Here is a 21,332-nt window from a genome sequence, read left to right as displayed (position 1 = left end):
TCTCCAGGAACATTCGTGCCTTTGCACCTGCCATGAGCTTCATCTGGAAATGCTTCCTCTTCGCAGCCTGTACCCCAATTCTCCACCCCAAACTGCTTGGAAAGCTAGTCATTCTTCAAGAATGGTTTTGAGCATTGTAGTTCTTAGAAAATCTCTAAGTTCCCCAAGCATACTTAGTATTGTTTCTTCATTTTCCTTGCAATTTTTACACTCTTCATTCTTTGAACAGCTATCCATTGCAGCCCCGGGAACTGGACGTACAGCCGTGAGCAGGACAGAGGCACTAGTGAGTGGGGAGAACGGGAATAAAGTAAATATATTATATGTCAGATGGTGATGAGTCCTACGAAGAACAGTAATGCAAGACAATGACTTGTGTGTTACCATCCCCCTAGAGTATGGACATCTTCAGGGCAGGGGCCGTGTCTTTTCCTTTCTGTGTCTCTTACCTCAGTGTGCAGCCCCTCAATGAGTTCAGTAAGTGTATCCTGAATCAGTAGGTGAATTCACATCAGTGCTGTGAGTATTAAATGAGATGTATACACAGAAAGAACTTGGTAAATTACAGGCTCTATGTCAGTGAGATTTTCTTCTCTTTTTCCCTAATCTTCATGCTGTCAGAGCAGAAGCTGAGCCAGTGGGAGACACAGGCAGGACGGATGTCAGGAGGGCACTTGAGCCAATTTGCTGGAAGAGGCCAGTGCACAGAATGTACTAGAAAGTTAGGCCCTTCCAAGTTGGACCTGCTTCCTTTGGGAAATTATCCCGACCGGCTGGACTGCCTTCCTTGAGAAACTGTCATGTATATGATCATGAGTATCACCTTAATCTTTCAAAATGCTTTAAAGCATGTTTGTAATATCTGGACTTACGGTTAGCTTCATGATGAATTTCCTCCTGTTTGTGTTGATGATAACCCGAAAATTATCTCAGATCTCTATAGTAAGATATATTAGGGATACAGGATATATTGGAGCTATAGTCATTGGATTTATTGAGGAAGGTTGATTCATTCATTCATTTGTTCATTCAATAAATATTTATTGAACATTTACTATATCTGACCTTGTTATAGATGCTAGAGATACAGCTTTCCTTCTAATTTGGAAGCTAGAGGGGGGGTGGGCATTAAAATAAGTAAGTGAATTTTACAGTACCTTAAAAGTTGATAAGTGGCATGGAGAAAATTTAAGGGGGAGTGCAATTTTAAACTTGGTGAGTAGGGAGGGCTTCATTGAGAAGGTGATAGGTGAGCAAAGATTTGAAAGAGGTACGGGTGGAGCGATGAGGCTATATAAGGGGAGGGACAGTGTTCTTGGCAAAGAGAAGGCAAGGATAAAGGGACCAGCAAGAGGCAAGGGTACTGGGGGCACAGCAAGCAGACCCCCTCAGCCGGAGCGGGGTGGTCGAGGGAGTGCATGGTCAGGAGGGGGTCAGAGAGGGCATGGGGTCAGATCCTTAGGCCTTGCAACCTTTGTAGGAAGTCTGGTTCTAATCTGAGGTGGGAAGTCATTCCGGTTTTAAGCAGAATAGTAACATGATCTGACTTACATTTTAATAGCAGCCATCCAGGGAGGAGATGATGCTTGCATAATAATGGACGAGGTGTGACTTAGCAGAGTCTGTGGCTCTTCTGAAGGATTTCCTGATGTGTTAGTGGAGGGTGTGAAGGAAGGAGATTTAGAGATGACACCTAGCTACTGAAGGATGAGACTGCCATCAGCTAAGCTGGGGCAAGACTCTGAGTAGAGCATTTTAGGGGAGATCTAATCGGTTTTGATTATGTTAATTGAAACATCTTTTTGGCAGCCAGATGGAGATGTCAAGTGGGCAATTAGCTGTTCGAATCTGAAGTTTCTGGAGAGGTCCCAGCTAGAGATCTGCATTTGGGAATCTGGAAGCATATAAATGGTATTTAAAACCGTGAGGGTAGAATGAGTGCAGAGGGAGAAGAGTGGAAATCCAAGGGCTGTGCTTTGGGGACCTTCAGTGGTAAGGGATCCAGGGGCTTGGGAGGAAAACAGAAATGAGGCTGACCAGGAGCAGCCAGTGGGCAGGAGGACGGAACGTGTGCTGTGCTGGAGTGTGGGGGAAGGGCTTCAGGGGTACGGGAGTGGCGTCCTGCGGGTCAAATGCTACTGATAAGCGAGATAAGGCCCGAGGACTGATCACTGAATTTAGCAACAAAACCACTTCAGGGAAGTGCAGGGGAGTGGATCATGATCCAAGTGGGTTTAAGGGAAAGAGGGAGAAAAGAATTGAAAAGAGTTAAGTAGGCACAATCTTGAGGAATTTGGCCATAAAAAGGGACAGGGGGTGCCTGACTGGCTCACTCCGAAGAGCGTGGGTGTAGAGATTATTTTAAAATAAAGAAAGAAAGAAACTTTAAAAAAAATTTTAAAGAGGAACAGAGAAATGTCAAGGAAGCTGGAGGAGAGTTAGGAGAGGGTTTTTGTTTTGTTTTGTTTTTTGTTTTTTAAAGATGAGAGATGGTTGAAAATGATTCCGTTGAGAGGCATACTTGGATGAAGGAAGCAGGAGGGGGGAATTGCTGAAGAGCTGTCATCAGTAGATGAGGAGGGGTTCCAGAGGAGGGGTTAGCCTTAGGATCACGGACAGTTTATCCCATTAAGTGGGGGTCGGGCTATTTGCTCATGCTGACAGCAGGTAGATGTTGGGGGTAGGCACCCGCAGAGGTTTTCCAGTTGTTCCACTTTCCTCAGAGAAACCAGAAGTAAGGTCATTGACAGAGAGTAACAATGGGGAAAAAAAACCTTAGAAGCTCAAGGAGGAATTATAAACAGTCCAGAAGAAGGGGAGATGAGTAGATGAATAAAGCAACATGGGAGTTCCTGATAGTCACTCAGATGGTATCTTCTTTCTGATGTTTTGTTTGCTTCTTTCATGTTCTCCCCTTAATGGCTAATGTCCGGCATCATTCCAACATGCAGTAGATACTTAATAAACATTTGTTAATTCCAGAGCTGGAATTCTCTCTACCTGTCTTTCAGTTATAGCTAACCCTGTATTGTACTCACTCTTCCCAGGGTCTTAGCCACTTAATCCCCATAGCAGCTACATATGTGGCCATCGGAGCCACAAGACTAGATGGGGTCACCAGGGTGCAAGGAGTTGGTATTAGTGTCTTCCGATTACAAGTGATGGAACAGAGATGTTACAAGGTCCCATAACCTGCCCGAGGCTGGTCAGCCATTAGGGGATGGTGCAGAGATATGAATCTCAGCCTGTGGGACTCAAGCCCAAGCCTGTAATCTCTGCCCCAGGGTTCATCTTGTCCACCCTCTTCATCTTGACAATGAGAGAGTGGAGGCCCAGGTTGCTGATCACATGTGTCAAAGCTGAGACTGGGACCAAGTCCTCTCTGAGTTCAGTGCCCTTTGCACCATCATCCCTGTGATCTGTCTGATCACATCATCCATCATCCATCATCCCTGTGATCTATGTGTAGCTTGGCATCTGTCTGAAGTCTAGTTCCCCTTAACACGCGTTGGCTACACATAGCAGTAGCCATAGTTTAACATCTTCAGCAACAAAGCAGCGGGTCCTCTGATGGAGGCTTGTGCCTGCACTGACACTGTCCTCCAGGAGAGGGCAGTCTTGTGCGCAGAAACAGGCCTGCCCCACCCACAGGCGGTAACCGCTGCTTCCTAGGCTTTCAGCCTGAGGCCTGAGCGCCTGATCTGATTCTTCAGAGGAGGTTTGCCTAAAGCAGAGGTTTTTGAGCAGTAGGTCTAGCCCCCAGGTGGCATTTGGCAATGTCTAGAGCCCTTCTGGGCTGCCATAACTGGACGAGGGGAGGGGGGGTTGTTCCTGGCATCTAATGGGTGGTGGCCAGGGTGAATGCTAAACATCCTACAGGGCACAGGACAGCCCCCCACCCCCAACAGGATTATCTGTACCAAAATGGGAATTGGTTTGTTGAGAAACCCTGCCCTAAAGGAAAGTCTAGAAACAGCCTGATACGACTGAACCAGAGGAACAAATCGAAGGTCGCTGAGACGAAGATACTCTAAAACAGCAGTGACCAGAATACCGTATGGGTTCTGCTGCTTTGGGGAATGCCAAGGGTTGGAAGGCTTGTATGAACCTGGACTTACCACTTTAGCCACTCTCCAGTCGCTACTGCCATCAGTGTGCCGAGCCAGAATGTGAGTGTGCCCCTACTGGGGCTGGCACAGGGCAGCCAAGAAGCCCCCCTTTAGCGGCCAGGGCTCTGTATTTACCTTTTGTCTGCCAAAGAAAGCATCCCTCCTGTTCTGTGGGAACATTCTCCACCCCCAAACTGTTTGTGACGTTGTAGGCCTGTTCTTGCGAAACTGCCATCTATCCCCAGGACTTGACCTTGCAGGAAGTACAGTGTGTTTGTTGGCTGGCCCTGGTCACTCTGACATTCCATGAAGTGATTCTTCAAGTCCCCACTGACCTGATCTGCCTAAGCCCCTGCGTTAGTGGTGAGGGGCTCACCTCCTCTAGTGCTGGGAATGCTTTTCTGAAACACACCCGTTTTGGAAAAGCATCAACATTTATCAGTGCCGTACCTGAGACAGAGATTGCCTCCCAGCCAGAAAGAGCCCAGTGCTCAATAAAATATTAACTTCTCTGTAAATCAAGCTGCTCCACTGTTTCTCACAATGTGAGTCTTGTTCAGCAGAACACAGAGCCTAAGGAACGAACTCTGTCCGTGGAATCAGATTGCTCTACAGCACGATTATCTTCTCCAACTTCCTTTGCAGAGACCCTCTTGTGAATGTCTATAGACATGGGAATTATGAGCCTAAAACCAATTTATAGCTAAGGAAGAAAATATGAAACTATTTAAATGTCGTTCCAGTTGTAGGTTTTGCTAAAGACTGAAATGCCCATTTTCTGACTTAGAGTAGTTTTAGGATTGTAGTTAGTATAATTACAATAATTTTAAATACATAGTGGGAGAACATCTAGAAATTACACATAGCCACAGAGCTGGGATTTGGATTTACTAAATCCAACCTGAATTGAATTGAATTGCAGAGCTAATTCAGGGGCTTCCTTAGATGAGGGCAAATAAAACAGGGACTGGCCATGTGAATGGCAGAGCACTCTTGGGATGACCCTGCGGGCCTGGTTTAATACAGTATTGAGCTCCTGAAATTTAATAAAATCACTATCACTTATGGAGTGAAGTTCTATGGACCAGGCCCTATATTAAGCATTTACCGTGTAATCTCATTCAAACTACCAGGAGGAAATTGGTATTATACCTAAGGAGACTGAATAGCTTACCCAGTTCAAGCTGAGCTATGAACCTAGGTTAACACTGAGACCCAATAGGTATTTTAAATGTGCTAGAAGAGTTTGCCCTTGAAATGAAATCCGAAATGAATCCCTTTGAAAAAAATGCAGATCCTTGTCTCGTTTATAAACTCTAAATTTTTGTGGAAGCAGGGTTCTAGAATATAGTCCTAATGGCTATAGTCCTAATAACAAGTTTTGTTTGTATCACAAAGTGGTATGGTAGAAAAACCATGGATGTTAGAATCCAGTGTGTCAGGGTTTATAGTCTCCTTCCACTAATCATGAGCAGTGAGACTTTATGAAAAGTTCCCTGACTCTTCCAAACCTCAATTTTCATTTCTACAAAGTGGGATGAGCGTTAGAGTACATAGGTCAAGTGTCTTGCAAATTGCCTACGCATCAGTCATTATGAATATTGTTATTGATATTATTCATCAGTTAAATGTGTGTTCTCATTTTTCAGTGTGTGCTATGAAGATCTCAAATGAGGGTGGATGCTACCAACTTTACTTTGGCATCTGTGTGTCTACCTGATGACAACAGCCAGCCACAAGGAAGTGTGGCCTGTTGAATCATCTTTCCATGCTTTGGAAAACATTGGTGTAAAGCATGTTTGTGTTTTAAACTTTAGGAGCTGCACGGGTTATTGAAGGTGGCCAAGTGGAGTATCAGCCTCTCGTAGGCATTCGGTATATGTGGTGGTACCATTTAATTGGCCTCATCTGGACCAGCGAATTCATCCTCGCGTGCCAGCAAATGACAGTAGCTGGGGCACTGGTCACTTGCTATTTCAACAGGTAGGATTACTGCTCTTGATTTGTCTACGTGCTTCATGTCCGGTATCACAAAAGATACTTTGGAATTTTAAAAAGGGGTTGGCAGGAGTCAAAGACTAAGGTCAAAATTGGAACAGGATGCTCATTTGTAGTGAAAAGAAATGTTATACCTTAAATGTGTCACATTTCCAAGCTCTTTCGCCTTAAGCTAGAAAATTTAGAGGGAAGCAAAACAGGGACATAATCCAGCTGCTTAGAATTGAAAGACGTCTGAAAGGACAGGTTGACTTCTGTAAAAAATGAGGGAAGTGTTTTCTTGGAAAATAATTTTAAACCCTAAGGAAATTGTATATAACTATAAAATACAGTTCGTGTTAAGTACTAGTGAATTAATTACTTGCTTCTTTGTTCACCGTGATACTTATTTAAGTGTTTTCACCCCATTACCTCATCAAAATAATTGAGGACACACACCCCTCCCCGAACTTTTTACCTCGTTTGTGTGTGTGTGACTCTCCATGGGGCAAAGGTAAAACCGCAGGCAAGCACAGCAGGCCAGGACAATGACAGGGTTGGACTGAGGACAGGAAGTTTATTCCCTATAGGGCTGAGCCTCCTCTAATCTCTCAGACCAAATGAGCAGATAAGCATGAATATTTGTGGGGGTAAGAAAGTCAACCAGGGATGATTCATCCCAATGAGCAATTACCTCCCGACAATAAGGAGCACTGTGGGTTTTAATACAGGGGTGCTGTTTGGGAGCCTTCATCATTAGAGACTCTGTGGGATGCACACAAGGCTTGTAGCCCTTGGCCTTGAGGACCTCTGAGCCACTGGAGGTGGGTGGCATGAGCTGCTTGCTCCTGAGTACGGGAGCAAAGATTATTCTAACCACGTTGGCTAGCAGATAACAACTGTCTGACAGTAGTGATTTTGTGTTACCTTAGAATCACAAAACCAAAGCATTTTCAGTGGGGGCTTTTGGTTTAGACTTCCAGTGAAGCATATAGCTGTATCTCCAACCCCTTCTCCTACTCCAACTCCCCTCCCCCCAAACCATGAAAGAATGAAAGAGGCATAAATGTACAGAGACAATAGGAAATGACAGGGAAAAGAAACATCAACCAAATGTTGAAAGCTGAAGAGAGGATGGATGAGTAGCAACTGAGCCAACTAGACAAACCTAAAAAGGCCTGTCTGTGTGTGTTGGCTGGGAGAGGAGGTGAAAATAAGATGGGCTGGTGTGAGCCACAAAAACCTAGGGGGCCAGGAATTCAAGTGTAAAATGTACTTTTGAAGGTTAGTTATAGGTCTTCCTAAGGAACAGTTAGGCTCCAGGGCCTCTCCTCCAAACCAACAGGAGATAGGAGCTTTGCTTTCTGGAGGGGTAAACCAGAAAGGGTCTGGACTTGGAGTATCTGGCACAGCTGAGGCTGGGCGTAAGGCTCTGTATTGAAAGAAGGGGAGATAAGTAAAAGCCTAAAAACTGCATAGTGAGGACCCCCATTGCCACCACCAACGGGCATTCCATGGCTTAGCTCCTAGGATGTTGACAGCTACGTTGATATCCCCCTGACAAGAGATTAGAGGATTCTTCTTTGGTGAACTTACCAATCCAAAGTAAAGACCTGCATATAATGCCATATCATGGGGGAGGGGTCCTCCAGTGAAATGATTCCCTGACTGAACCAGACAGTGGAACTCACCAGGAAACTGTCACCCCTCATACAGAGCTGCCAGTTCACTCTATAGTTCCTCAGTCTTAAATTGAATTGGTAGCCAGTGATGATTCAACATTCACAGAAAACCTCTAGTGAAAGAAAAAGATCAAAATGAACAAAACAGAGGGAATTTAGGGAAAATAGAGACAACGCAGGCAGCAGAAGAAAACTACAAAAAAAAAATATAAAAACCTATGATATCCTCAGAAAGAACAAAGAAATAGTGCATCCATAAAATAAGTACAAAAAAAAAGAATGAAAGACCTCTTAGTCATTAAAAATATGATTGCAAAAGTGAAATTTTTCTCCTGAAGGATTAAAATATAGAATTGAAAAATTGTTCCAGAAGACAGAGCAAAAAGACAGAAAGATGGAAAATAAAGGATAAAAAGTTAGAGAATACATTTTGGAGACTCACCATCTGACTAATATGAGTTCCAGAAATAGAGAACAAAGGAAAGAGAAAGGAAGTTATCAAAGAAAATTTCCCAGAGCTAGAGGACATGAGTAAAGGGAAGATCCCAGAAGCTTCTAAAGAGAAAAATAGATCAGAGGCAAAGGATCAAGAACTAGAGTGGGGTCTGATGTTCAACAGCAACTCTGAACTAGGAAGACAATGAAGCAAACTTGTCAAAATTCTAACGAGAGATTATTTTCAAAACTAGAAATCTATACCTATTCATGCTGTCAGTCAAGGGTAAAGGAAAATAAAGTCATGTTCAGGACTGCAACATCCCAAGAGATTTTGCTCCCTCTCTCCTTTCCTAGGAAGGGTGTTCTCCTCTGAAATGAATGAGTAAGCCAGGGAGGAAAATAGGAGTTTCAGGAAATGGGCTCCAACACAGTAAAGAATAGGGAATTCCCAGAAGGGTAGCTATGAAGCAGGTATAAAAAAATATCCAGTCCAAGGAGGAGCAGGAGAGCAGTGGGCTCCCCGAGGCATATGTCCAAGGGCGGGGGGGGTGGGGAAGGAAACTAAGAGAATACCAGATGTGTTTGAACAAGTAGAGAAAAGATTTATACTTCGCTGAAGCATTCAGTAAAGCCCATGGGAAACCAAGCAAATAAAAAATGTGAAACAATTATTAACTTCAGGAAAACCCAAAAGTTGTATAGGAAAGAAACTATAATCAGAATAACTACTTGGTTTATACTTCAACAAAAATAAATGAATACATAATTTTTTTAAAAAATACACTACTTAGATCAGTTGTGAATGTTATTTATGTACAGATAATGGAAACACTAAACGTTGATTAAAACATACTCAATTGTAAAAGGTTGAAAGTTTTTCCTCTAAGATCAGGAGCAAGACAAGAGTGCCCACTCTCACCACTCCTATTCAATATAGTACTGGAAGTCCTAGCCAGAGCAAGAAAAAGAAATAAAAGGTATCCAGAGAGGAAGAAGTAAAATTGTCTTTGTTTGTAGATGATATGATCTTATATAGAGAGAAAGCCTAAAAACTCCACTGAAAACTGTTAGAACTAATCAATGGATTCAGTAAAGTTGCAGGATACAAAATCAACAGACCGAAAACAGTTGCATTTCTATAACAACAAAATATCTGAAAAATAAAACCACCCCATTCACAATAGCATCAAGAATCAATAAAATACTTAGGAATAAATTTTTCCATTTCATAGGTTGCCTTTCATTTTGTTGGTTTTTTTACTGTGCAGAGCTTTTTAGTTTGATGTAGTCTCACTTATTAATTTTTGCTTTTGTGGCTGTGCTTTTGTGTCATATTCAAAAAATCATTGCCAAGGCCAATGTCAAGGAGCTTTTTCCCTGTGTTGTCTTTAGTTTTATGGTTTTGGTTCCTATGGTTAAGTCTTTATTTCAAATTAATTTTTGTGAGTAGTGTAAGATAGGGGTGTAATTCCATTCTTCTGTATGTAGTTATCCAGTTTTCCCAACACTGTTTATTAAAGGAAATATCCCTTTCTCTTTCTGGGCCCTTGATTCTGTTCCACTGATCTGTGTGTCTTTTTTTTTTTTAAGATTTTATTTATTTATTTGAGAGAGAATGAGAGACAGAGAGCACAAGAGGGAAGAGGGTCAGAGGGAGAAGCAGACCCCCCTGCTGAGCAGGGAGCCCGATGCAGGACTCGATCCCGGGACTCCAGGATCATGACCTGAGCCAAAGGCAGTCGCTTAACCAACTGAGCCACCCAGGTGCCCCTGTGTGTCATTTTTATGCCAGTGCCACACTGTTTTGATTACTATAGCTTTGTAGCATACTTTGAAATTAGTGTGATGCCTCCAGGCTTGTTCTTTCTCATGACTGCTTCAACTATGTAGGATCTTTTGTAATACCACACAAATTTTAGAACTGCCTTTTCTTTTTCTGTGAAAAATGTCATTGGAATTTTGACAGGCAATGCATTGAATCTATATATGGCTTTCGATAGTATGGATATTTTGACAATATGAGTTCTTCCGATCCTTGAACACGAAATATCTTTCTATTTGTTTGTGTCTTCTTTGGTTTCTTTCATCAAACTCTTGTAGTTTTCAAGATATAGGTTGTTCAGCTCCTCTGCACAGTAAAAAACAACAAAATGAAAGGCAACCTATGAAATGGAAAAAAATATTTGCACATCACATATATCATAAGTTAATATCCAAAATATATAAAGAACTCATATAATCCAGTAACAACAAAAAATCCAGTTAAGGGGCACTTGGGTGGCTCAGTTGGTTAAGTGTATGACTCTTGATTTTGGCTTAGGTCATGATCCCAGGTTCATGAGATCAAGCCCAACATCAGGCTCCGCACTTGTGGAGCCTGCTTAAGATTCTCTTTCTCAACCTCTCCTATTGCCCCTTCCCCCCATACCCCACTCATGCATGCTGTCTTTTTCTCTCCCTCTAAAAAAATAAATAAATAGGGGCGCCTGGGTGGCGCAGTCAGTTAAGCATCTGCCTTCGGCTCAGGTCATGATCTCAGGGTCCTGGGACCAAGTTCCGCATCGGGCTCCCTGCTCAGTGGGGAGTCTGCTTGTTCCTCTGGCCTTACCCCCACTCATGCTCGCTCTCGCTCTCACTCTCTTTCTCAAACAAATAAATAAATCTTTAAAAAAGAAAATAAATGGGTGCCAAGGTGGCACAGTCAGTTAAGTGTCTGACTCTTGGTTTCAGCTCAGGTCACAATCTCAGGCTGATATGGAGTCCAGGGTCAGGCTCCTTACTCAGCATGGAGGCTGCTTGAGATTTTCTGCCTCTCCCTCTCTCCCTCTGTCCTTTCCCCCACTTGCACGAGCACACTTTCTCTCTCTCTAAAATAAAATCTTTTTTTAAAAAAAAATGCACAGATTTAATAAATAAATACATAAATACATAAATAAAATAAAGGTCACCTCTTAAAAAACATCCAGTTAAAAAACGGGCAGAGGAACTAAATAGATATCATTCCAAAGAAGACATACAAATGACCAACAGGTACATGAAAAGGTATTCAACATCACTCATCATCAGGAAAATGCAAATCAAAACTACAAGGAGATATCATCTCACACCTGTTAGAATGGATGTCATCAAAAGACAAGAGGTAAGTTTTGGCAAGGATATGGAGAAAAGGGAACCCCTTTGCATTATAGGTGGGAATGCAAACTGTTGCAGCCACTATGGAAAACAGTATGGAACTTCCTCAAAAAATTAAAAATAGAACTACCTTATGACCCAGCAATCCCACTTCTAGGTATATATCCAAAGGAAATGAAAATAGGATCTCAAAGAAATATTTGCACTCCCATGTTTATTGCAACATTATTCACAATGCCAAGCTATAGAAACAACCCAAATGTTAATCAAATATCAACAGATGACTAAATAAAGAAGTTGTGGTACACACACACACACGCACACACACGCACACACACACACACACAATGGAATTTTCGTCAGTCATGAGAAAGAGGAAAATGTGGATGGACTTTGAGGGCACTGTTGCTAAGCGAAATAAGTCAGGGAAAGATAAATACTGTATGATCTCACTTATATGCAGAATGTAAAAAAGCCAAAACAATAGAAATTTAGCAACAGTAGAGTGGTGACTACCAGGGCTTGAGGACGCAGCTAGGGGAAATGGGCAGATGTTGGTTAAAGGGTACAAGCTTCAAGTTAGGATGAATGAGTTCTAGGGATCTAATGTCCAGCATGGAGATTATGGTTAATAAGACTGTATCATATACTTGACAATTGCTGAGAGAGTAGAACTTAAATGCTCTTACCACAGTAAAGAAATGTAATTATACAACATTGTTAGCTACCGCTGTAGTGGTCATCATTTGCAATATGTAAGTATCAGATCAACACATCGTACACCCTAAACTTACACAATTTCTTATGTCAATTATATCTCAATAAAGCTGGGAAAAACTCTAAAAAGTTCAATATAATTATATTGAGAAAAAGGAGAGAATGGGAAAATGTTTAGGTTGTATAAGACAAACAATCGACAAACATGTTTCAAATGAGAAATCAGGGGCGCCTGGGTGAATGGCTCAGTCAGTTGAGCATCTGACTCTTGGTTTTGGCTCAGGTCATGATCTCAGGGTCGTGAGATGGGGCCCCACATCTGGCTCCACGACACTTGTGGCGCCTGCTTGGGATTCTCTCTCTCCCTCCTTCTGCCCTTCCCCCCACCTCTAAAAAAAAAAAAGTGAGAAGCCAGTAGACAATATCAGAGGCTGAAAAAAACACATGGCAGAAAGAACATGTAATTTGGAAGTGTGGGGTGAGTTACAGAAGAAATAGCTAACATACCTCTAGGGAAAGAAAATGAGCAGTGGGGAAAGCCAACTGCTATCTTCCCTGGGTAGCTTCGTGCTATTTGACTTAAGATATTTACATATTACTTTGGTACAAATAAAATGCGTGTCAACTAACTTAGAGCACTATTTCTTTATTAAGGAGTTCCACTTTCTTTTTTACATGGTGCTGAATTTTGAAACCTTAAGATTTTCCCTTGTCCCAAGGTTGACAATATCTCATGTTCTGGCCTGCACTCAGGGGGAGGATTCACCAGCTCATCTTTGTCATTCACGTAAGCATCATGAGGGCTGAAGAGCTCATGCAGAGAGCATCAAGTGCCAGCATACGGTGACCTGTAAAATTTCTCTTTTACAACCATTCGCTTGAAGAGGGGTCAATAGAGAGCCATAAAGATGTGGCTGGGGATGGTGATAGGAAGGAACTAGAACCATTCAACTTGGAGAAGGGGCGTTTGAGGCATGACTTCATCATCGCTTTCAAATATCCCAAAGATGGTTTCCAGCAGCTCTTGATTGGCTGAGAAGGCAATGAGGGGGATGGGTGAACAGCCGAGCTTTTGGGATTTAGGCAGGAGACTGCTGGATTTCCTAACCCTAACAGGAGGCGCTGAGGACAGCTACAGAATCCTGTTCTTCATAATAAAGACAATCTCGTTTTCCTAGAGGGTTGGAAGGATGGACTGTACTGTGATGTTGCTGAAAGAAACCTCAGGAAAGGATAGTCTCTTCGGGGACCACAGAGCGCCCCTTTGCTGGGGACCAGATTTACACTGGAGGCCATCCCTCCCGTTCAGGCTGGTCCTTGTCCAGGAGCCTCAGCACACAGTTACTCCTCATACTGTTGAAGAGTCCCCAGTGCTGGGCCGGATCTCACTGGCGTGACACTTGCCTCTAGGACCCTGAAGTTGCTTGCTTGGCCTGATGCCGTGTTTTCCGCAGGACGAGTGGTCGCTGCACAGCCCTAGTGTGCCGTGACCCAAAGCTGCCACAGGACTCGGATGGAGGGGAAGGTTAGAGCCTCTGCTGAGCGCCTGGAGTTGCTGTGGTGTCCTGGGGCTCCAGCTCCCACAGGACAGCCGCAAGTTTAAAAGGAGGGGGAAGCTGGGCCCAGGCTGTGGGGAGCACATGCTAGGGTCACCTGCTGTCCCACACTACCCAGATCTTCCTTATGCCACCCCCACAGAAGCGGGGTGGAAGGTGCTGCACACGCAGTGAGCCCTAGGGACAGAGGGCAGGCCTGACGGGAGGCCCCAGCTTCCTCAGCTCCTCACTGGGGTGCCCGACGCGCCCGGCCCTGCATTGCCACTCCGCAAGCCAGTTCTCAAGAGACGATGAAATCCAGTGAGGAGTATTATTTTAAGCTTCGTCGGATATAATCAGGTCCTCTTCCTGGGGGCGGGTTCTGCTGCTCGTGAAGGAGACAGAGATGAAGGTCGTGGCCACAAACACAGCAGGGGAGGCAGGGCAGGACGATGTTACCTTTGACCACGGAGAAAGGTCTGACAAGAGAAGGTGGAGGCCTCAAAGACACGCCACTCATTTAACCCTTTCCTGTAGGGTGGTTTCTAATGGGGGGCTGGGGTGGGTATTGAACGCCTCCTGACTCCACGAGCTGGCCTGAGTTGGAAGGGTCTTCCTTTTAACTTTCTCTCGTCACGTGAGAAGCCAGCTCCTGGAACTAACGCGTCTTCCACCCAAGCCCTGGAGAGGCTGGAGTCACAGTCAGGATGTGTCACTGGCCACGGCAGGCCCCCCCCCCCCCCCCGCTGCTGCCTGAAGTGGTGAATCCCCTCCCAGCAAAACCTTCTCGGAAAGATGAGGCGCAAGCCCAGACTTCAAAACCTGGAGGACCAGATTCCAGAGCCCCCTTCGCGTGGCCTGTGAGTCACTTGTTTCCCTACCAGATGGAAAGCAGGTGCTGTCCTCTTTCCCCTGCATCTTCGCGAGCCCTGTAATAAGTTCTAAGGCACATAAATCTCCTAAATGGAAAAGTAAACATTCTTCCTTCCTTAAAAAAAAAAAAAAAAAAGCTGAGGAAAGGGAAAAACCGTGTCAGATTTTCCTGGCCGGTACTACTCTTCTAGTTTATCAGACCAACATGAATTCATATCAGCAATAGTTTCCCTGGTATTTCCTATTTTCAATAATACTGAGTTGAAACACACATCACCCTTTTTGTGGGGCGACAGGATCATGATTACTCCGCACCCAATAGGACTTTCGGGTTCTCCTTTCCTTCCTGGAGGATTTCAGTAACAGCAAAATACAGCCTTTTGCCAACTCTTGAGACCTTTCTGGCCGCATTCCTTTCTTCTCCCTCAAAACCTAGGCTCTTGTCACAACCTTAATTCATAGTGGCTTATTAGCGACCTGAGCGAGTTGTAGAATAATCCATTATGAAGTAAGCAAGCCTCACTTGGAATCAGTGAGGTGGCTTCTTGGAAAGGGCCTCATTTTCTAGAACTGGCACCAGCGGGAATTGAGATGGTCAGGGGAGGGGTGGCACCAGCCCTGCCTCTCTTCTATCTTGCAGGTTTGGGGTAGGGTGAAGGCCATGCCCATTCTGTTCTTTTTTACTTTTTGTTTCCCCCCTGCTTGTGAAACTGGCTTTTGCGTTCTTGGTTGCTGTGTCATGACACGCTCCACAAATGATTCACACTGAAGTGACCTTTAAAGAGCAGAGTAGAAATCAGCTGGATTTTAGGAGACTTGAGCTGTGTAGAAGCCAAAACTTTCTGTCCCTTTAATCAAGCTGGAGCTCACCGGTGTCCCTGTGGCTGGCTGCCCTTCCTGGTCACCTGATTTGGTGGTGATTTTAATCACCAAGCTAATGCTGGCAATATTTACGTATGTAATGTAGACCTTGGAAATGATTATATAATTAAACTTCTGAAAGTGAAAATGAGATTAAGAGAAAACTTACAGGATTGGGGGAGGGGGAAGGCATGATAAAGAGGAAAGCTTGTTTATTTTCATTCCTCAGTGTTTTTTTTTTTTAATTTTCCGTTCTGTTTGTTAGTAGCATTGAATGCCATGAAAAGGAGTTAGTCCAAGAAATAATTTAACCTTAGCTACGAACGTGTATAAAAGCTTTGCCAAATTGCATTGCTGCTTTATAAATGTTAGCACCGTTGATGATCTGAACCAGAGAGAAGTTTTAAATGGTGTTTTTTAAATGCTATCTTTTCCCCCCTATTCCCAGAAATAAAAATGACCCTCCTGATCGCCCAATCCTTTGGTCTCTCTCCATTCTTTTCTGCTACCATCAAGGAACAGCCATAAAAGGGTCGTTTTTGATCACTCTGGTGAGGATTCCGAGAACCATTCTCATGTACGTTTCCAACGCTCTGAAAGGCAAGGTAAGGCAGCTCCTTAGTGCACGAGGCAGAGGGTTTTGAAGGGGCAGAAAAGGTACTGACTGGACAGCTGCCACAGGTCCCGGGACAGTAGTGTGGACCTGTGACAGTGGCCATTCCCAAGCCTCAGTGTTCTTCAGATCCGCCCCCCACCCCACCCCACCCCCAGCTACCTTTTTGTGCCTAGCCTGTTTTGTTTGTTGGGTTTTTTGTTGTTGTTTTGTTGTTTGGGGTTTGGGGGTTTGTTTTTTTGACCACAAGGTGGTGGAGGTGGGTTGGGGAGGGAGTAGTTCTAAGTTAGCTGGTTTTCCTTCTCATCTAAATGCTGAACAAACGGAAGGGATTTTTCAGATAAAACTTTTAACAAGTTTTGTAGACATTTATCCTGTCTTTTTTTTTTTAAGTAATATACTACAAGATTTTTTTTTAAGTAAGAAAATATGCTACAAGATAGGAATAATATTTGTTTGTTTCTGTTTTAATGCTAAAATATTCCTTCCTTTTCTGTTTCCTAGAGGGTGCCATGGGAAGTGACTGGTGTGTGTGTGTGGGGGGAGTTTTAATAAGTGAGTGTGAGAGAGAATGTGTGTGTGTATGTGTGTGTGTGCACGCATGCATGCACGTGTGTGTATGTGAGAGAGGGTGTGTGTGTGTGTGAGAGAGAGAGACAGGGAGAGAAAATGTGCTTAATAGTGAGAAATGGATAAGCTGACCTAAATCTCAGGTCAAAAGAGAGAAAACTGTAGGGCTTTTGTGCCTGGGGGTTTTTCTCCTCCCTGGTTTTTATTTCCATGCACATTTGGTTATGAATGCCAGTGGAAACCAGAACACCAGGAAAACAGCTGTTCTCATGGTATTTCTGGCCTGCCAAAAAAGGGAAGGTTGGACTTTTCCCAACTTTTCTGTTCTCACACGATTGTTAATCCCTCCCCCCATCCCCACCTCAGTGCTTGTGACTTGATCAGAGTTTCGCAAGTTTACCTGATTCCAACCTTGTGTCCTTAGTAAATTGGGGAAATTCTACACATGGATTTATTCCTATATTTTAAATTGTTTGATATTTTTAAGTCTATAATCAAGACTTAAGATTAGTATATGAATTCGGAATAATGGATTGCATTTCACATAAAATTATCTAGCTTCCTTATCATGAAATACATGCTAAGCGGTTCCCCTGAGCATAGAGTATTTTCTTATATTTCTATTGAAAGATTGCATTGTAGATACGAATTATGTGCCCACGTTAAAAAAGAATCAAGTTTGACTTTTTTGGAAATAAATCCTATGGTGAGGTTTTCAGGGCTAAATTTCAAGCGATCAAAATATACATGCATTTTGGTGACTTGAAGAGGCATTCCAATTCCAAGCCAAATCTAGTTCCTCTGTCTCCTGCATTTTGCATTTGATCCTTCAATTTCAAGAAGGATTTTTTTGAAGAGCATAACAGATTTCTATTTTAAATATATTCATTATATGCATTAGCAATAGATAATCACAAATTAATGAGCAGTAGGGGACCTTGCCATCCTTCCGAGAGCTAGGCACCTTGAACTCTGGGCCAGCAGCCTTCCATAAATCTAAAAGAGAAGTCGGTGGGTTGGTTTCTCTGGCAGAAGTCTAAAAGGTTATTTATCACTCCTGAGATCCCAGAAGGATCAAGGGGCCAGACTCCCCTTTAGTGATCTCACTACTGGAGAGATGTGTCCTTTCTTCAGTTAAAAAGACGCGGTTTTCCCCATACTGTGTCTAACTTAAACACTTCGCACCGCCACTGTGTGAGCTTTCCTTGTGTGAAATGGCTCATTCACAACCATAGCCAGGCTGAAAAGTACCCAGATAAAATTTCATCCAATTGAGTTAACGGTGGGACAAGAAAATGTCCATATAAGGCTGAGTTACTTCTGGGGTCCTCAGAGAGGACTATTTCAGGATTGTTTACAGGGATTTTTTTTTTTTTTTTAACCTTTGGGCAGTCCGTAGGACACATCCAATCACCCCTCCTCCAAGAGTTTTATTAAATTATTCATTCTTGAGCTATGCCTATGTCCAAATTATATTTCAAAGGACTAATTTGTCCCTTGAAATTTAGCCCTGAAAATCTCAGTATGGGGTTTTTTTTGCAAAAAAAGTTAAACTTGATTCTTCTTTTTATATGGGCATGTAATTAATACCTACAATGTATTATTTGTTTCACTGTGATTTGGGATGTGGATTTTTCAAGAATACAAACTGGTTTGTAAAAGCAAATTGTATCATTGACGACACTTAGGGGAAGATGGAAAGAGATTTTTTTTTTTTTAACTAGAACCAGAAAGCCTAGTTTACCTTTGCTAGTAAATATGGACTATAACCCATTTCCCTTTTTGCTGAGGGCAACAGCAGTCATCACAAGGTAAGCCCACAGGAGAGAAACTTCACTCCTCAGGGATAATGTAATAATTCGTAGTAGGAATAGCACCTGCAGAATAGAACGTCTCCCACACTGCGTGCTTCCCCAGGTGCATGAATCTCCAAGTTAGGAACGCACTACGTGTCTGCAGAAACGTACTATGTGTCTACCTGCTTCCTTCTTTCCTGTGTTTCTGACTCTGTTCCTTTGGTTCTGACCCCGATCCCAGCAGCATGGTGTGTGGCCCAGGTGCGTGTTCAGATGCTGCTTCTGCTGTTTCTGGTGTCTTGACAAATGGCTGCGCCAATTCAACCAGGTACGTCTCCTGCCGTGTGCCCCAGGGACACACACAGGGGGCCCTCCAGTGGGCTCCATCTCTTAGGTCAGGGGTCGGCAAATTTTTCTGTGCAAGGCCAGACTGTATGAATATTTTAGGCATTGGGGCCATTCAGTCTCAGCTCTGCCATCCTAGTAGGAAGGCAGCCACAGACAAAATGCAAATGAAGGGGCATAACTGCATTTCAAAAACCTTTATTTATGGACACCGAAATGGGAATTTCATGTAATGTTCACCTGTCAAGAAATGTTCTTCTTCTTTTGATTTTTTTTCCCCAACAGTTTAAAAATGTGAAAGTTTTTCTTAGCTTTGACCAGAGGAAAGCAGGCTGTCTGTTGGATCTGACTTCTGGGCTGTAGATGATATAGGTCATTAAAGCCATTTGTCCAATTCTGAAAGAAATGTGTTTCCCTTCTCAGAAATAAAAAGGGGAGGAGTCTAGAAATTCCAGCATAATGAGTATGTGTCAACTGAGAGCTAATTGTCAATGTCTTCTTCAAGAACTATAATTTTCCTGAAATAGGAAAAGAATTGCCTCTCTGATTTTTATATATTTCACCAGCTCTTCCCTTTCAAGCTATAAATATTCCTTTAAAAATCAGAAAAAAATTATATACTGCAATTGTTTGAATTTCAGATTTTTTCTCGCGTCTTTCAAACTAATGGACATTTAAATATATGTTACATTTTTCTGTAGATAATTTAGGAAATTAATAGCCCTTAGTCAAATTTACACAAAGCAGTATTTTTTTAAAGATTTTATTATTTATTTGACAGAGAGCCACAGCGAGAGGGGGAACACAAGCAGGGGGAGTGGGAGAGGGAGAAGCAGGCTCCCCGCTGAGCCAGGATCATGACCCAGCGGAAGGCAGACGCTTAACCATCTGAGCCACCCAGGTGCCCAGCAAAGTGTTTCTTATTATTGCCCCTCTTCCTAATAAATATACAAGCAAAAGTAAAGGGACTAATTAGGCCATCCATGTTTAACATCTTATTATAAGTGCTATTAAGAATACCTGTCATCGTTCAGGGGAAAATGTCGTCTTAGAGTGTAAAGTTCTACTTTTGAGGCTCTTAAGAATCTTGGAGTTTATTTTAGAGTGTATTTAGTTTTCATTCGGTTTGCTTTAAGTCATCATGTATAAAGCACAGTAAAATACCATAGTACCTAGGGTGCCTGGGAGGCTCAGGTGGTTAAGTGTCTCCCTTCGGCTCAGGTCATGGTCCCAGGGTCCTGGGATCGAGCGCCCCGCATCGGGCTCCCTGCTCAGCTGGGAGCCTGCTTCTCCCTCTCCCTCTGCTGCTCCCCCTGCTTGTGCTCTCTTGCTCTCTCTCTCTCAAATAAATAAATAAAATTTTTTAAAAATACAATAGCATCTTTCAGAGTGGTGAGTCGTATAGCAAGTGAAACCAGACCTTATGAATGGCTTGCCACGGATGTGATATCCAGCTTCTCTCTTCCTAGCACTGGTGTGCACATATCCAGACACCAACTTGTTCTGCAAAGATTCTGAGATGCATTACAAAAACATACTATGATAAAATATATATATCCATGAAAATCAAGGCTAAGAAACATAAACTAAAAAAACAAAAGCGATGGGACCGTCATTTTGCAGGTATGTTGGCCACATGGTCCCATAAGGCCCTAAAGTTGATTTGTCATCTCCTCTTGCTGTCTCTGTCGCTCCTTCACTCATGGAAGCGTGGGGGCTCCTTGTGGATGCTGCAGGAACCACCCTGTCAGGAGAGGAGAGCAGGGGTGAGGAGGCAGAAGTGCGGGCTCTGGCCCCGTGCCTCCACCACCTTACCCTGCCTTCCACACAGAGCAGCGCCACTCCGATCGGAGTTAGGAGTGGGATTCCACCAAAGGTTTCATTTGAAGACAGGGCTGGGCTGCCAAACCATATTTGTTAGCCACTGTCCTGTACCATGTTTATGCTTCTTTCCTCTGCCTTGTTATCCTAAGGGACATATTTTTTGCACTCTGAAATTCCACCACCTCGTATGAACCCACTCCCCTTTCCCTTGGGAGTTCAGTTTCAGAGATTATGAGTAGCATTGGTATGAGTCACACCTTAATTAGCATTATAAAGGCAAAGGACTCTATACCAGATGGTCAAGGAGAGTGATGGTGCCTGACTCACCAAAAGGCTCAGCTAGCCTGGATGCAGCTCATGGGGCATCAGTGTTGCATACAGGGCTGCGTCCTTCAAATTCTGATCCTGGGGCTGGTACCATAGGCCTCGGCCTAAACCAGCCAGCAGAGCGTCCTTCACCTGGGGTGGCTCCTACAGGACCAGGCAGTACGGGCTAACACGGGGACCGGTGGGAGGCCCGAGGGTTAGGAGAGGGAGAAAGAGGGGGAAGCACAGAAAAAGAAGAGGAAAAAAATGATGGGAATACTGATAGGGAGGAAACAGTCCCCTCTAGTCTAGATCAATTACTGGGAAACAGAGTGAAATAAAGATTTAAAAATAAAGGTGATCACCGTATCATGGTGGTCAGGGCTGTTGTTGATCTCGTTCGGCGGAAGACAAAGGGAAGGGAGCCTAAAGTGAGAAGGAATTTAGATTAGCCTTTTGAAAAATCTCCTGGCACAGTCATGAGTTACTGGGGGGAAGATTTCTCTGGAAATCTGATCTAAAAGCGCTGAGGCCTATTTTATTGGCCTTGTTTG

The 21,332-nt window shown here is 43.4% G+C and overlaps 1 protein-coding gene across 5 annotated transcripts in view; it reads left to right on the top strand.

Annotated features, from left to right (window-relative positions):
• SLC44A3 (solute carrier family 44 member 3) overlaps nt 1–21,332 on the top strand; it is a 91,533-nt gene that overhangs the window by 42,929 nt on the left and 27,272 nt on the right. For 3 of the 5 annotated variants that reach the window (XM_073896269.1, XM_025872235.2, XM_073896271.1), the window contains 3 exons: nt 5,927–6,092; nt 15,773–15,929; nt 18,545–18,631. In XM_073896269.1, coding sequence (XP_073752370.1) covers nt 5,927–6,092; nt 15,773–15,929; nt 18,545–18,631 — 410 coding nt within the window. The remainder of the gene's footprint in view (nt 1–5,926; nt 6,093–15,772; nt 15,930–18,544; nt 18,632–21,332) is intronic. The other 2 variants (XM_025872236.2, XM_073896270.1) reach the window with 1 other exon arrangement.

The sequence above is a fragment of the Callorhinus ursinus genome, unplaced genomic scaffold, assembly GCF_003265705.2.
Source record: "Callorhinus ursinus isolate GAN/ISIS: 27379988/994484 unplaced genomic scaffold, GSC_fseal_2.0 scaffold9, whole genome shotgun sequence".
NCBI classification, from domain to species: Eukaryota; Metazoa; Chordata; class Mammalia; order Carnivora; family Otariidae; genus Callorhinus; species Callorhinus ursinus.
Note: the sequence above shows the minus strand (reverse complement) of the source record. Positions and strands in the feature narration are given on the sequence as shown.